This window comes from Notechis scutatus, chromosome 11, assembly GCF_049901735.1.
Source record: "Notechis scutatus isolate UNSWTSFEM ecotype Mainland chromosome 11, rNotScu1.2, whole genome shotgun sequence".
NCBI lineage: Eukaryota > Metazoa > Chordata > Lepidosauria > Squamata > Elapidae > Notechis > Notechis scutatus.
Window position 1 is genome coordinate 2,691,017 of NC_142019.1, and position 17,462 is coordinate 2,708,478.

At 47.7% G+C, this 17,462-nt stretch overlaps 1 protein-coding gene across 1 annotated transcript in view; it reads left to right on the plus strand.

The window, feature by feature from the left end:
- The first annotated feature begins 2,358 nt into the window (after positions 1–2,358).
- Positions 2,359–17,462, plus strand: part of HCN4 (hyperpolarization activated cyclic nucleotide gated potassium channel 4) — a 57,190-nt gene continuing 42,086 nt past the window's right edge. Inside the window, exon 1 of the mRNA XM_087972572.1 lies at positions 2,359–3,378. Within this exon, the coding sequence (XP_087828698.1) occupies positions 2,579–3,378 (800 nt within the window). The 5' untranslated portion in view covers positions 2,359–2,578. The remainder of the gene's footprint in view (positions 3,379–17,462) is intronic.

Sequence of the window (17,462 nt, forward strand, 5' to 3'; positions counted from 1 at the left end):
CTGCTTGGGCGGTGGGTTGGACTAGATGACCTACAAGGTCCCTTCCAACTCTGGTATTCTATATTCAAATGGAACAGCTTTGCCTTCAGAAATTGTGGGAGCTTCATCCCTGAAGGCTTTCAAGAAGAGATTGGACTGCCATCTGTCAGAAATGGTGTAGGGTCTCCTGCTTGGGCGGCGGGTTGGACTAGATGACCTACAAGGTCCCTTCCAACTCTGGTATTCTATATTCAAATGGAACAGCTTTGCCTTCAGAAATTGTGGGAGCTTCATCCCTGGAGGCTTTCAAGAAGAGATTGGACTCCCATCTCTCAGAAATGGTGTAGGGTCCCCCGCTTGGGTGGGGTGGGGGTTTGCACTAGATGACCTCCAAGGTCCCTTCCAACTCCTATTATCTGTTATCTGTTCCATTGCTAAGCAAGGCAATTGTTAAGTGAATCACACGGTCATTAAGCAAATCTTAACTCCCCCCCCATGGAGTTTGCTTGTCCGAAGCCAGCTGAGAAATCACAAACGGTGATCACACGATCCCCGGATTGATGCAACCCTACACGCCGGAGTGATGAGCCATGGGCACGCAGTTGCAGCTTACAATTGTAAGGGCCACGATTGGTTGTTAGTCATTTTCGTCGTCGCCGTTATAACTTCGGACACAAAACAGGTGGCTGTAAGCCAAGCACTGCCCGCAAGCTGGTTTGTTCACACTTGGGTGTATCTAAAGAAAAACTTATTGGAAGCGGCCTGCAATTCCAGGTGTTTTCTTAGTGCAGGTGTGTCAAACTCGAGGCCCGGGGGGGGGCGCTGGATCTGGCCCATGGGGTGCTTAGATCTGGCCCGTGGGGCCGCCCTTGATATAGCAAAGGATGGTGCTTCTGCCAGCCAAAACGGAGCTCCGTTTTCACTGGCAGAAGCATTGTGGGCCGGTCCTTCGCTATTTCGGAGCTGTTGTGCAGGAAGACGTCTGTCGTGCCCCTGTCAGAGTTGGAATCCGAGGAGGAAGCCGAACAGCTGAACAGGGAGTGGGAGTGTGGCTCCGTTGGCTGTGGAGGAAGCTGGGCAGAGTAGGGAAGAGGTAGAACAAGGGAGAGGGAGTTCAGAGGAAGACCCAGGCCCACCCCCCTCTTTATCCTAGGGCATGCAGGGAGGAACGGAGAAGGGAGCAATGTGGGTTGCGTGGCTTACGAGGGGAGGAAAGGGCCCTGATTCCCTTCATTAGCCACAGCTGGGAAGAGAGTTTAAAAGAGACACAAGCTGAGAACGGCAGCTTGTAGGGTCTCCTGCTTGGGAAGGGGGTTGGACTAGATGACCTACAAGGTCCCTTTCAACTCTGTAAATCTGTAAATCTTTCATTCTCTCCCTCCCTCCCTCTCTCTCTCTCTCTCTCCACATCTCTCTTTGTCTTTCTCTCCCTCTTTTTCCTTTTTCCTTCCTTCCTTTCTCTCTCTCTCTCTTTTCTTTTTCTCTCATTCTCTCTCATTCTTTTCTCTCTCTCCACATCTCTCTTCTCTTTCTCTTTCTCTCCCTCTTTTTCCTTTTCCTTCCTTCCTCTCTCTCTCTCTCTCCCTTTTCTTTTTCTCTCATTCTCTCTCATTCTTTCTCTCTCATTCTCTTTCATTCTCTCTTTCTACATCTCTCTCTCTCCCTCTCTTCTCCTCCTTCCTTCCTTCCTTCCTTCCTTCCTTCCTTCCCTCCCTCCCTTGATTCCCCCACTTCCCTTCCTCCAACAGGGCCCCCTCCCAAGGTGTCGCCCTTTAAGAAGCCGGGCGCCGGCTCAGGTAGACCCAGCCGATTGGACGCGGGGACTCCAGTGGCCACCCAATCGGATCCACCGCCTTCCCGAATATTCCCAGGCTTCGGAGTTGCTGCCTGAACCCGGAGAGATGGGAGCGAACAGCAGCAGTGATGTAACCCCAACCGGGGCGCGCAAGTCCTGGTGATCACCGGCCCCTCTGCGCCCTGCCGCCGCCGCCGCCGCCGCCGCCGTTTCGGCTCCGAGCCGCCGCGTGTGCGGTTGTTGCGCCCCGCAACCGCCCCCCCCCCGCCTTCCTCGCCCTCCTCCTCCTCCTTGTGACGATGTGGCCTTTCGGGAAGAAGCAGACGCGGCTCCGGGCTGGTCCTCGGGGAACCTCCCGGCCGAGATGTCCCGGCGGCGCCCCCGGCTCGCTCGCCTCCTGAAGCGGCTCGGTGGGCCCGTCAAGGCGGCGGCCCGGCCTCCCCTCTGCTAGCCCGGGAGGGGAAGTGGGGGGCGCCCCCCTCCTGGGCACCTGGGAAGGGAGAGAGGAAAGGGGGCGGCTTCCCTGGAGGGCTCCGCTCTTTCCGCTCCTCGACCTTCGTGTCCGGCGGAGACCCCGCCGCTTCCAAGCAGCCAAGCCCAGCCAGCAAGGAGAGGATGACGAGCGCGGCGTCCGGGCAGCTGGCTGCCGCCCCCTGAGCCTGGCGCTGGTGGGGGACCCGGCCGGACCCGGCGGGGAGAAGGAGGAGAAGGAGGAGAAGGAGAAGGAGGGCAGAGCCGGGGCGTCCCCGCCGCCCTCCAGCCGCCTGAGGCTCGCCCTCCCGGCCCGCTCGTCGGGAACCGGCCATGGATCGCTTGCCGCCGTCGATGCGCAAGCGGCTCTACAGCCTCCCGCAGCAGATCGCGCCCAAAGCTTCGCTGATGGACGAGGAGGAGGAGGACGGAGGAGGAGGTGGAGGAGGTGGCGGCGGCTGCAAGGATGCGCGGCGCAAGAGCATCCGCTTGCACCCGCTCTCGCCCTCCTCCGCTGCCCCCGGGGCGACGGCCGCAGGAGGTCCGGCGGACCCGTCGAAGCCCGGCCCGGCATCCCGAGCCTCGGAAGCCGGCCCTGCGGAGGGCGCAGAGGCGTCGGCGTCGGGCGGCGGGTTTGGCCGGCCGAGCGCCAAGAGCAGCACCAACGGCGACTGTCGGCGTCTGAAGGGCAGCCGCTCGTCTCTTGCCGGCCGCCACCCGCACGACTCGGCCGAGGGTCGCCGCCTGATCGGCCACGAAGGCCAAGCCGCCTCCCCGGACGACGAGCGGAGCCCCCCGGGCCTGGCGGAAGCCCCCCACGCCGCCGCCGCCGCCGCCGCCTCCTCTTCTTCTTCCTCCACCCCGGTGGGCGCTCCCCGCCAGGACGCGCCGCCCGACGCGGCCTTCGTGAAGGTGGAAGGCGCCGGGGGGGCGTCGGGGGACCAGATCAGCCCGGACGACGAGCTGCAGTTCGGCCAAGCCGGCTTCATGCAACGTCAATTCGGGGCTCTGCTGCAGCCCGGCGTGAACAAATTCTCCCTGCGGATGTTCGGCAGCCAGAAGGCGGTGGAGAGAGAACAAGAGAGGGTCAAGTCGGCCGGCTTCTGGATCATCCACCCTTACAGCGACTTCAGGTATCCCACCCACCCCCAATTGCCAAGGGTTACCAGGTGGCCAGACCCGTTTGGACGGCTTTTGGGGGAATAACAGAGCTGGAAAGGACCTTAGAGGTCTTCTAGCCCAACCCCCAAGCTCTTAACGCCGTTTCACACATTTTGAATTTTGAAACAAAATTCTACGGTTCAACAACCTTTTTGTGAGTGAATCCGGAGTGAAGCTGCCGGGCGGGGGAAACGGGGCGTGTTGGGCTCTGGTACTTCAATGCCTTTGTAACTTTCTTGCCCGGTATAGTTTGAGCCCTGTCTGGGAAAACCAAGGTGGGAGCTGGGTGTGTGTGTGGAATCAGGAATTAGGGGACCCTTTTTCCTATTCAAAGCTCGTCCAAAGCGTACCCCCTTTTCATTAAAGTTATTAGCTGGGAAAGGGGCCGTTGGATTCTTGAGTTTTGGCCAGATAACAGATAATCAGAATTGGAAGGGACCTTGTAGGTCATCTAATCCAACCCCCCACCCACCCACCCAAGCGGGAGACCCTACCCCATTTCTGACAAAGGGCAGTCCAGTCTCTTCTTCAAAGTTTCAAGTGATGGCCAGGGGAGAGATTTAATAGGACTCGATCCCGTGGGATTTATTCCACCTGTAACTTGGGGTGTGTATGGCTGAGTGAGGCTGGGAGGTGAACTCGATCTTCCTAACAACCCTGCAAGGTGGGCTGGGCTGTGAGAGGGAGGGATACTCCCAAGGAGCAGGGGGAAAGGACTTGGATTGGCTTCTCCCATCAGAACAAATTCCTTCATCCCAATGGAGAATTTAATCCGGTACAGCAGAATCTTCGCTGCCTTCCTCTAGTAAAAAAGCGGGTGAGGGGGGGACAAGGAAAAGGGCCTTGGGGAGGAGGAGGAGAAGCACAGCCAGAGGGATTAAGTGGAGAGATGAGGACAATTGTGGGGTCCAACAGTTTTATGCAACGCTTGTGTGTGGAGCAATGTTTCTCCATCTTGGAAACTTTGAGATGGGTGGACTTCAAGTCCCAGAATCCCTGGGAGGTTGAAATGCCCCATGTCATCAGGGGAACTCTGGGAGTTGAAGTCCACACACCTGAAAGTTCTTCAGCATGCTGGCTGGGGAATTCTGGGAGCTGAAACCCCCACATCCAATAAAACCCTGTGAATCTTCCTTCCTTCCACTATATTCCTTCTATATTCCTTCCACTATATTATTCCAATATATTTGGTTCCTAACAAGTTCGAAAATTCAGCCCTTCCTGCCGGATTTGCTTAACAAGGACGTGACTTGCTTAACAACTGTGACAAAAAGGTCATTGCATTCGGAGAGATTCACTTCACTGTCTTGCTTAACAGTGGAAACGCTGACCTCAATGGGGGTCATAAGTCCAGGACTACCTCTATTTAAGGCAGGTTTTGTTCATCCAGGGTGGATATTTGCATTGTAAAATTAAAGAAAGATTTATTCCTGGCCCATCTCTTTAGACAAGCATCAACATTAACAGATTAGCAGAGTTGGAAGGGACCTTGTAGGTCATCTAGTCCAACCCTCTGCCCAAGTGGGAGACCCTGCACCATTTCTGACAGATGGCAGTCCAATCTCTTCTTGAAAGCCTCCAGTGATGAAGCTCCCACAACTTCTGAGGGCAAGTCATTCCATTGAATATGGAATAACAGAGTTGGAAAGGGCCTTGTAGGTCATCTAGTCCAACCCCCTGCCCAAGCAGGAGACCCTACACCATTTCTGACAGGTGGGAGTCCAGCCTCTTCTTGGAAGCCTCCAGTGATGAAGCTCCCACAACTTCCGAGGGCAACTTCTGTTCCATGGGTTGATTGCTTTCACTGTCAGAAAATTCCTCCTTATTTCCAGGTTGAATCTCTCCTTGTTCAGTTTCCACCCATTACTCCTCATCTGGCCTTCAAGTGCTTTTAATTATTTTATTTTAGGAATTGTTTTCTTGCTTGCTTGCTAGCCTTCTGTTTCGTCTGGTTTGGTTTTTCCTCAACAGACTGCCTTAATCCCCTGGGATGGAGAGAAGCTAAGAGGAAATAAGTGGCCAAAATTAACTTTGGTGGTGTGTTCTCACCCCCTCCCCCACTTTTTCCCATTTATTGTCTGAACCCCAGGAAACCTAGGAGGGGTTTCATTTTTTAAAAAAAATATAATTACCTGGTTGCAAAGCAACCTTATGCTGTGCAGTCCAACTTTCCAAGCCATAAGAGACGAGTTAGCATGCAATCAAGAGGCCGATGGTGTTGATTTTAATTACAATCGGCTTATAAAACAACGTTGCCAAAATGAAAGAGGAAAGCGATTGGGGGCTTTTAATATGCAGGCTAAAAGAAGGGAGAGATGCCTTTGAGGTTTAAGAAATGAAGCACGTGATCGAGAAAGTATTTTGTGGATTTCTTCAGCTTCGCGGCTTGCTGTCTTTCAACCAGGATTGCTCACTGCATACAGATGTTCCTTGACTTACAACCAGTGGTGGGACTCAAATAATTTAACAAGCGGTTCCCTGCCCTAAAGATTTATTCCAACAACCAGTTTGCCAAACTGCTCAGAAAGTTAACAACCGGTTTGCCCTGAACTGGTGCGAACCGGCTGAATCCCATCATTGCTTCCAACCCCTGTTTGGTGATTCGCTTACCAACCTCAGCGAAAAGGTCATAAAATCAGGCACCACTCAACCCCTTTGCTTAGTGATGTGTGTCCTGCCCTCCCTCCATTTATAGTCATAAGCCGAGGACTGAGAAATGTCGAAACAAAGGAGTTTGGTTTATGTCAGGCAGAATTCCACTTTTGGAGTTTTCTCCAAGTTGGGATGGGTTCAGACGTTTTGGGAAAGAAGATGAAGACTGAATGGAAGATGGCTGTGTTAGTAGGCACGTGCAAAGCCTCCATGTTCTGAAGCAGCATCTCTGAAAATATTCGGTCCCAAGGAAACTAGGTCTGGGGTAGGATTGTCTTCTTCAGATGGGAAATCCATGAGGATGGGGTAGATTTTCTTGTTCCTCAAGACAGCGATAATCACTGCCTTAATTGCTCGGCAGATCCGTAACGCCCATTACATGGGACAAAAATGCCATTTAATCTTCCTTTTATCCCCCACCAAAGCATCCCACAGCCTGCTTGAGTTGACAAGACCGCCGTTCAAGGAGAAAAGAGAAAATTCCCTTCGTATCGTATAGCAGTGAAATGAAACTTGAAAGCTTTCGTAATACTGGACCTCGTTCTGGATCAGAGTGTTGAGGAAATCCTGACCTTGGACATTGTAGCAGTAGTAGGTCGACTATGGAAATGGGCTGCTGTTTCTGGATTGCTCTATCAGAAGTGAACAAAATGGTTCTTTCCTTCCTTCCATCTTCCATCTCCTTCCTTCCTCCCTCCCTCCCTCCCCTCTCTTCTTTTCTTCTTTCCTTCCTGCTTTCCTTCCTTCCCTGCCTCCCTGCCTCCTTCCCACCCTTTCTTCCTTCTTTCCCTGCCTCCCTTCCTCTTTCTGTCCCGCCCTCCCTCCTTCCTTCCCTCCCTCCATCTTTCTTTCCCTCCCTCCCCTCTCCCTCACTCTCTCCCCTTCCTTCCTTCCTTCTTTCCCTGCCTCCCTTCCTCTTTCTGTCCCTCCCTCCCTCCCTCCTTCCTTCCTTCCTTCCTTCCCTCCCTCCCTCCTTTCTTCCTTTCCTCCATCTTTCTTTCCCTCCCTCCCTCACTCTCTCTCCCTTCCTTCCTTCCTTCCTTCCTTCCTTCCTTCCTTCCTTCCTTCCTTCCTTCCTTCCTTCCTTCTTTCCCTGCCCCCTTCCTCTTTCTGTCCCTCCTTCCTTCCTTCCCGCCCTCCTTCCTTCCTTTCCTCCCTTCTTCCTTCTCTCCCTCCATCCTTCTTTTCCTCCCTCCCTCTTTCTCTCCTCATGCTCTCTCCTTCCTTCCTTCCTTCCTTCCTTCCTTCCTTCCTTCCTTCCTTCCTTCCTTCCTTCCTTCCTTCCTTCCTTCCTTCCTTCCTTCCTTCCCACAGTCATTTGGTCTTTATTCATAAAAATATGACAAAGTTGACTAGGGTGAAAAAAAAAACCTAGGATGACATCAGTTTGGAAAAACTCCAAGGAAGAGTGTGTGTGTGTGTGTGTGTGTGTGTGTGATGGCATAACTCAGAAAGCACCTCTGGAATTAGCAACTGGAATTTCTTGCTGTAGACTAGACTGATTGCAGCTCCTGGCTGAGAATTTAAAAGGCAATAGGCCACATTCATAAGGGATATTAATCACCATCAGTTATTAGCAGCCAGGAGAGCCAAGAAAAGATCATGCATATTCAGTCAATCTCTGAATATTGTTAGTTGTCTAACGGTAAGCCTTTGAAGCCCTCCTGGAAATCTCTAGTTAGTCACTGAGAATGACAAAGCTTCTTAATATTCCAAAACCTTCCTCCTCAGCTTTGATGGACCAAAAGGATCAAAGGTGTAACCCAACCTTGAGACACATTAGAAGCAACCCAGAGTGTTCAGTCCTAACAGGAACCATAGACAGGGCACAGGAATAATCTCTGGAATAACCCACTGGAAGGACAGCCCACAATCAGAAGTCTACTAGTACATTTTTCAACTAATAAATTGTGTTAAAAGCTCAAGGAAGCTTTGTAAAAATGGGTTCGTTGGAAAAGATACTACCCGGCTCTTGATTTGGGGTTACCATAGATTTACCCAGCTCCCCACCTACAACGCTAGAATGGAGTCTGTTGGGCAAAGCAAGTCAACGTTATCTCCTTCTCGTTCCATCTCTCTGGAGAAGGTCCTAAGATTGTGGATGGTGGGAGGAAAAAGCAGAAGGGAACAGCCAGTGGCAAGGGGCTCCATGACAGCAGTGATGGAGACCTGTTGGACGTCCTGGAGAGCAGATTGGGGACAGACCATCATGGAGAAGTTCTACCTGTGTGGTCATCCAGAATCAGCAATGACTTGGTGGCACACTCAATAATCAGTCTCATGGATGAAGGCAAATATCTGTGTCCACAGGATAATGTTGCAGGATCCAATCTGGATCAGTCACCAAGACCAGATGTTTAGTTTTCCGAGTTTTTGGATTCATGCAGGAGCCCAATCTCAGGGAATTTCTCTCTCACACCAGAACATAGGTTTTGGACTATTCTATGCATATTATTTATGTGGTGCCTGGTTGCACGCAGCACATTGCGATGAAGAAGGACACACATTCAGGGGTGGGATTCAAAGTTTTTAACAACTGGTTCTGTGGGCCTGGCTTAGGTGGTGGGTGTGGCTTGGTGGTTATGTTATTGGCTGGGTGGACATGGCTTGGTGGTCATGTTATTGGCTGGGTGGACATGGCTTGGTGGTCATGTTATTGGCTGGGTATGGCCAACTCAACGTCACTCACATCAAGGCACGCATCTCCTCGCCTGGCCTCTCATGACTGTGGGGATGCTGCAACAGTCGTAAGTGTGAAAAAAAAGGTCATAAGTCACTTTTTTCAGTGCCATTGTAACTTTGAATGGTCACTCCACACAAGCAAAGTACCAGCAAAGGAGGGGGAAAAAACTCCAGAGAAGTTCCTGAGACAGGAAGTCTAGTCCTGCCAAGAATGTAATAAGGATTAACGGAGAGGCAGTTTCTGCCAGCAACACCAGAATGTTTCCTTCCTGCCTTCCTTACAGGATTAGGCCAGTAAAAATCTCTTCTAACAGCCGGTTCTCCGAACTGCTTAGAATGTTAACAACCGGTTCTAGAGAATAGGGGCAAACTGGTAGAATCCCACCCCTGCATACATTCAATGTTGCAGCTATTAAGATTGTCAGACGAGCAGACACAAAAACAGCCAGAGAAAGGATTGCAGCCTGGGAAACAGCGCAGAATAGCCCAAAGCGCACACTCTGCTGGAGAGAAGTTCCTTGAGGATGGGCTCAGGAGTCCGAAAGTTCAGAGGATTAAACTTTCTGGTCCCAGTGACCAATCCAGATTGGATCCTGCAATGTTATAAGTCTTTCTCCACCAGCATGATGACTTTCTGGGACTGGATTGGGTTTGGTGCTGAAATTGGCACGTAGAAGAAGACAGCAGAACCAAGTTCAGATCTGAAAACGGGCCGGATGAGAGGGCTTACTCCCCCATCCTCAGGATTGTAAGAAACCTGTCGGCTTGAAATAGGGGTGGCTGCTTCCCCACAGCCCCCTTCTCCCTCCTACCAGCTCCTGTGATCCAGAATGGAGTGTGTGTGCGACTTTTCTGAGTAGATTATTATTATTTTTTAAGGAGTCTCCCAAGTTGGCACTTTAAACCAGCAGTTAGAATTGCTGTCATTAACTGAGTGTCCCCATGGAGAATTTTGGAAAGTATCTATTGTTTATTTAGTTTAAATTGAATTGAAATTAATCTCTCTGGTTTTCTTGTTGTTGTTTTTGCATGCGGGATAAAGCGATTGGGTGTGTGCCTTCCCTCGCACACAGCTCAGTTGCCTCAGATCATTGTTTCCTGTGGGGAAAGGGTCGCGTTCAAAATGCCACAGCAGCTGGAGGCCGGCAAGGTAGTTTGGACTAGGGGTTAAAGCACCAGGCTAGAAAGTGGGAGACTCTGGCTTCAAGTCTCTCCTTAGCCATGAAAGCCAGCTGGGGGAAGGAAGGAAGGAAGGAAGGAAGGAAGGAAGGAAGGAAGGAAGGAAGGAAGGAAGGAAGGAAGGAAGGAAGGAAGGAAGGGAAGGAAGGAAGGAAGGAAGGAAGGAGAGGGAGGAGAAGGAAGGAAGGGGAGAGAAGCAGGAGGGAGGGAGGGAGGAAGGCAAAGGGACAAGGGGGAGGAAGGAAGGAAGAAAGGGAGGCAAGAGGGAGGGAGGGAGGGAGGGAGGGAGGGAGGAAGGAAGGAAGGAAGGAAGGAAGGGAAGCAGGAGGTGGAGGGATAGAGGGAGGAAGGCAAAGGGACAAGGGGGAGGAAGGAAGGAAGAAAGGGAGGCAAGAGGGAGGGAGGAAGGAAGGAAGGGAAGCAGGAGGGGGAGGTATGGAGGGAGGAAGGCAAAGGGACAAGGGGGAGGAAGGGAGGAAGGAAGGAAGGGAGGGAAGCAGGAAGGAGGGAGGGATGGAGGGAGGAAGTCAAAGAGACAAGGGGGAGGAAGAGAGGAAGGAAGGAAGGAAGGGACGCAAGAGGGAGGAAGGAAGGAAGGAAGGAAGGAAGGAAGGAAGGAAGGAAGGAAGGAAGGAAGGAAGGAAGGAAGGAAGGAAGGAAGGAAAAGAGGGAAGCAAGGGAGGGAGGGAGGACAGCAAAGGGACAAAGGGGGGAGGAAGGAAAGGAAGAAAGGGAGGAACTTTGAGTAGACTTGACTGATAAATTGCATTTATTCAGTGGTTGATGGTGTTAACAACTTTGAGGGATTTGATTCTGGATGACTTCAGGAACACATTGATGTGATTTTCTTGGCAACAGCAAGGAGATCGTTTCGGTTACTTTCTTCCAGAGTGTTTTTGAAGTTTGGGGTTTTTTCTGGCAATCTCCCATCTAACTACTAACCAGGTCAAACCTTGCTTAGGTTTTGGAGACCAGCCAAAGTCAGCTAGGAGTTGTCAGGGTTGAAGGGGTGGCGAGGTTTTGAATAAAAATGAAAATTTAAGATTTTCAGGAGCGGAAGGCCTTCGCTGTACCCCTTTCAAGTCTAGGATAGTGTTGTTGTTGTTTTAATTTCTAATGAGCGTGCAGGCAAAATAGAAGCCTTGGTTATATTGTCCCTTTTAACCCACCCAGGCCCGCCAACATGTAAAATCAAAGTCCAGAAGTTTTGGAGAATGGCAGCATAAAAACAGTTGGAAGGGACCTCGGAGGTCTTCTAGTCCAACCCCCTGCTCAATCAGGAGACCTATACCATTGCAGACAAGTGGCTGTCCAGTCTCTTCTTAAAAACCTCCAGTGTTCATCTACCATTTAAAAAAAAAAGATTTAGGGAGAGTCTTTTTGTTTTGCTTTATTGTTTTCTGTGCTGTATGTTGTTTGTTGTCTACAATTCCATTAAAATCTCCCATCATAACTATATTAGCATAGTCCAGTTCAATTATTTTCATATGTAATTTCCTCCTTAGTTCTAGGTTGCTTCTCTCTTTGGTTAGTTTCCATCCATCGCTTCTTGTCCTGCCTTTAAGGTGCTTTGGAGAATAGCTTGACTCCCTCTTCTTGGGGGCAGCCCCTCCGATATTGGAATATCGGACCCCTGCTCACAGTTCAGCCCAAGTTGCAATGTGGACCCTGAACAGAAAGACATTTCCTACTTCCTACTATAAGGAGCCTGATCTCCAGGCAAGCATGCTTCAATATGCATGTGGGAGCCCACCCTCTGTGTTGGAAACTGAAGCCAAGGCTTGCTAAATTCCATCTCTCTTCCTCCGTAACTATGTTTGCCTGGGGACAATGGGAGTCGTAACGCCACCCCCCACGCTGGAGACCCTGTTGGTAGGCAGGGCTAAGACGGGAAGTGTTCTTCAGACTTTATATCTGCTCTATAAATGTTCACACTCCGCATATTTGGTCAATACACGCACACATGCAGATAGCCTCTGCCAGGAAGGTCTCAGAATGCATCCCAGCTTCTCTAAATGGGGAAAGCGTTATCTTCCGTAAACTGATAAAGCCACATTCCCAAGACTTCTCGTCTCCATCTTAACAGCCCTGGTTTCTTAGCTCTCCCAGTTTCCTAGCAAGGTGACTTCTCTCCTTACCACTTGATCTGGCTGGCCCTTGGGACTGCGTTTGGCAGGCCCCGATATTTGATGTCAAATAATTTAATAGCCCATGTCATTGGGCATTAGGAAGGAAGGAAGGAAAGGGGGAAGGAGAAGGAGAAGAAGGAAAGGGAGGGGGAGAGGGAGGGAGGAAGGAAGGAGAATGAGAAGAAGGAAAGGAGGAGAGGGAGGGAGGAAAGAAGGAGAATGAGAATAAGGAAAGAGAGGGAGAGGGAGGGAGGGAGAAAGGAAGGAAGGATTTTGACTGGAGAATGGAAGAATAAATCCTTCCATTATCCACCATTCACTCAGAACTGAAGAAGCTTCTTAGATGAGAAGCTAAATACCTTCAAGGAGAAAACAAATAAAGTCCAATTGCCCTTTGGAAAAAGCACCTTTGGATCCCCTTGTCCTTTTCTTTCAGTTTTAGGGAATTATAGGAAGTGATCTGCCTGAGCTGCTTTTTCATGTGCTCTCTGGACCTTATGGACTTGAGAAATGCTTTGTCCAGTCAACAGCACCTGCATATCACTTCCTTTACTCTCTAAACCTCAGAACTGGAGAAGAGTTCCCAACTCTTATTTGCTTTTGTTTCTGTGTTTCTTTGGTTTCCAAATGGCAAAACACAAAATGTTTGTTGACTGTTGGGAAAGCCGCCATGTGCCCTTATGTTAATAAGGAGACATATTTTACCCGTTCCAGCTTTCACAAACTTGGCCATGTGTTTCCTTCTGGCTTGGCACGCTTGTCCTTCTGTGGGTTTTGTTGGCCCACACCAGGCCTTCACAAGCATGCAACGCAACCGACCTTCTGTCGGTTGAGAGAAGCCAAAGAGAACCAGGGTTAGAAGCTTCCAGGAAGTTCTGAATGTAGAATTCACTTTCTGATCTAAAGCTGAATGTCACCCTTTCTGTTATTTCTCTATCAACCTCAGCATTTTTTTTTAATGGGATTTGAAGGTATGTTGGTCACAAGGCAACAAAAAGTCATTAATGGATAGAGAAGAAAATGCAAGCATTACTCTTGATCAGCATTCAAACCGTGGGTTCATAATCTGTTCTTTTTAATTTGTCCCCCGTCAATCTCTTCCTTTGGGTGAAATTGTCCTATTTGTTCCTAATTTGGCCAGTGGAAAATACAGATTTCTCTGTCAATCTGATGCCAGCCGGGTGGCGGCACAAGCTACAGAATTGGCAGCTGTTGGATTTGATGTCTACATGTTTCTCTTGGTGGGTGCACCTTGGTTTTGTGAACGAATCTGCTGGGAGAAACCACATTAAACAAGGTGGTTCGTGTAAACCTGCTGAGAACAGGCTGCCATGGAAAAGCTGGCTTGTCAAAGATACAAGCCAAGGCCAGAATGTTGGACTAGCACACCAGTGATGGTTTGTCCAGAATGATCAAACTTAAGTTTGCTTTCTCCTTAAAAGATTTCAAAGGCAGCAATTTTTTACGGACTTCCTGGAGAATAAGTCTCAGTGAATCAATCCAGCCCTGGGGTTTTCCTAAGTAAATTCCTGTAAACTTGCCTGTTAATTCAATCCCCAGTTGTGAATTATAATTATCTTGACTTCCTGCCTCAAACTTATTTTGGGCTTCCCATTTATGTGTTTCTGGAAACATGAAGGCTGTGAAGTATAATTTATCTTGCTGTGATAACAATGAGCTGAGGAAAAATCCTTTGCTAACCAGCATTGAAAAATTTAGGATGATGACAGGTGGAAAATTCTCTGCTTGAAAACGAAGGTGGATTCTCAAATGTGTTGATTTTCACCTAACCTCGGTCTACTTCCTAGTTTTTTTTAACTAAATTTGAACCTGTGGGTTCTTTATCCCCAAATGGATGGTGGGAATCATTTTTGAACTTTTAATAAAAGAGAACCCAACTGTGTCATATTTGACACTCTCCATTCCATGCTGGTTGATTTTCTGTAAGATCTTACTAAATTTGTGTTCTTCAGCCAGAGTTCATTGTGATTCTTCCTCTATAAGATTTGTCTTTTTTGTATGTTGTCCTACTACCCTCCCATTCTGTTTTCCAACTGTTCTTCAGAAGAACTTTGAGAAATTTGTGAGTGTGGACTTGAATGAGATCAGAGAAACTGGGATGAAGGATGTTTTCCTAATGTTATCCATGATTACTTAAAAAAAATAGAGATGATCCATGAAGGATATGTGTTGATGGGTTGATGGACACCACAAAAGAAAGCCCACTAACCTAATCCAACTTTGCAATCTTTAAAGAATATGGAGACAGCTTCTTCAAATTTCTCCAGGAATAGTTCAGCAAGCAAGTCCTACATACATTACTCAATATTTGGGCAACAATTGCCAAGATACAATACCGCCTACACGCGTCTCAGCGTCAAGTCCCCATTTTCCTCCTGCAGTTGTTGTTGTTTTCAAATGTTTGTTTTGCATTGCAGTGGGTACAGTTGTGTCATTTAGAAGGTAAAGCTCTCAAGCTGTCCAGAATTTGGAAGTCTTTGAGATAGGAAGCAAACAAACAGGCTTCGTTAAGCTCCAAACTCTGCTGGAAACGCAACACGTTGCCGGAGAAAAGAACGACTGCAGAATGGAAAGCAATATTAGATTAAGAAGGAAAAAGGGGAAAGGCATCAATTTATTCATTTTATATTTATTCCCTAAACATGCATTCCACCAGCTCCAAGGCTCTGGGTGATTGTTAGTGTATTAAAATTGGCAATGAAAATGAAAAGAACTCAATCTCCTGAAAAATTCAGACTATACTAATTAAAAATGACTGTACTCTCCAACAACTAATATAAAGCAAGGCACCAAAATCCAATATGAAGCATTTCTAGCGCTACTTAATTTTGAACAGCTTGGCAGAAGAGCAGTGTTTTTAGCAAAAATCAGCAAGTTGTGTGGTATGGGGGAATTGGACCTCTGGGGCAAGGTGCTCCATAAAGATAGTTTTTTTTGGGGAGGGGAGAAATAGAGATTTACCTTAGTATAGAAAAGATGTGAAGAGTCTTGCAGAAAAGACCAAACTCTCCTGAGTTAGAGGAGCATGAGAAGGGAACTCAGAACAATAGAATAGAATTCTTTTTATTGGCCAAGTGTGATTGGACACACAAGGAATTTGTCTTGGTGCAAATGCTCTCAGTGTACATAAAAGAAAAGATACATTCGTCAAGAGTCAAGAATCATCAGGTACAACACTGAATGATAGTCATGGGGTACAATAAGAATGCAATAGAAATATAAAATAGAATAGAATAGAATAGAATGGAATGGAATAGAATAGAATAGAATAGAATAGAATAGAATAGAATAGAATAGAATAGAATAGAATAGAATAGAATAGAATAGAATAGAATAGAATAGAATAGAATTCTTTATTGGCCAAATGAGATTGGACACACAAGGAATTTGTCTTTGGTGCAAATGCTCTCAGTGTTCATAAAAGAAAAGATATATTCGTCAAGAGTCAAGAATCATCAGGTGCAACATTTAATGATAGTCATAGGGAACAATAAGTAATCAAATCATGCTAGGAAACAGTCAGTATAAATCGTTAGGATACAAGCGACAGAGTTACAGTCCTACAATCACAAGTGGGAGGGGAGGGGTGATAAGGAGTGATGAGAAGATTAATAGTGATAGTATTGCAGACTTTGTAAATAGTTGGACAGTGTTGAGGGAATTATTTGTTTAGTAGAGTGATGGTGTTTGGGGCAAAAAACTGTCCTTGTGTCTAGTTGTTCTGGTGTGCAGGGCTTTATAGTGTCGTTTTGAGGGTGGGAGTTGAAATAGTTTATGTCCAGGATGTGAGGGGTCTGTAGATATTTTCACCGCCCTCTTTTTGACTCGTGCAGTATACAGGTCCTCCATGGAAGGAAGGTTGGTAGTAATTGTTTTTTCTGCAGTCCTAATTACTCTCTGGAGTCTGGGTCTGTCCTGTTGGGTTGCAGAACCAAACCAGACAGTTATAGAGGTGCAGATGACAGACTCAATCATTCCTCTGTAGAACTGGATCAGCAGCTCCTTGGGCAGTTTGAGCTTCCTGAGTTGGCGCAGAAAAAACATTCTTTGTTGTGCTTTTTTGATGACGTTTTTGATGTTAGGTTTCCATAGCCCGTTTTTTTTTGATGAAGAATAAAACGAGTTAGAAATAAACAGGCTTTTAAGATTGTGTCTTTATACAGGTAGTCCTTGACTTACAACAGTTCATTTGGTGATGGTTCAAAGTTACAACGGCACTGAAAAATGTGATTTACGACCATTATTCACACACTTTCAAACACTGAGGTGTCCCCGTGGTAAAAAATGATCGAAATTCAAATGCTTGCCAACCGGTTCATATTTACGACGGTCACAATGTCCCTCGGCCATGGGATTCCCCCTTTTCCGACCTGCAACGCCCATGGGGAAGCCAGGTTCACTAACAACCGTGTGACTAACGTAACCACTGCAGTAATTCACTTAGCAACTATGTGGAGAAAGTTGTAAGATGGGGCAAAACTCACTTAACAGTGGAAATTTTGGGCTCAATGGTGATTGTTAAGTCGACGACTGCCTGTACCCTGATGGTAAACATTTTCAGAAGATGTGGATTTAGGAGACCAAGAGGCAGTGGTGGGATTCAATTTTTTTTACTACCGGTTCTGTGGGTGTGGCTTGGTGGGGGTGGCGTGGCTTGGTGGGCATGACTTGGTGGGCGTGGCTTGGTGGGCGTGGCAGGGAAAGGACACTGTAAAATCCCCATTCCCTCCCCACCCCACTAACCTGCTTTCCAGCTCCGTTCTCCCGTGCAGGGCAACCAAAGGAGACCCAGCCGATCAGCTGGGACTCAATGGGAGGCAGAGAAGAGGTGGGATTTGGCCGGTTCTCTGAACTATTCAAAATTTCTGCTACCGGTTCTCCAGAACTGGTCAGAACCGGCTGAAGACCACCTCTGGCAAGAGGGTATATGACCAGTATAGGACCATTAGTCTGTTCTTCAAACTCCAGTGGTGGTTGGCTTGATTGAAAGGATGACTGTGCAGAAATGGATAAATTCACAGCGGAATTAAAAGGCAAGGATGAATCGGACTATTATGCAGTTTGGGATAGGTGGTACATATGGGTAGAATATAGAAATAAGAATTGATGTATAGGTATCAAAGCAAAGATATGTATTACTAATGACACAATGCTGTTAATGTAAATAAAGATTTGTAATTTTGTTTTTAAACAATAAAATTAATAATAATAATAATAATAATAATAATAATAATAATAATAATAATAATAATAATAATAATAATAATAATAATAATAAAAGAAAGGATGGCTGGTCATGTCAGGTTATGGTTGACATTATCACTGGTTCCTTATTATGGAGGAAAATAGACTCGGTGCATTTCCTTGAAAGGATTACACTGTCATCAAATGCT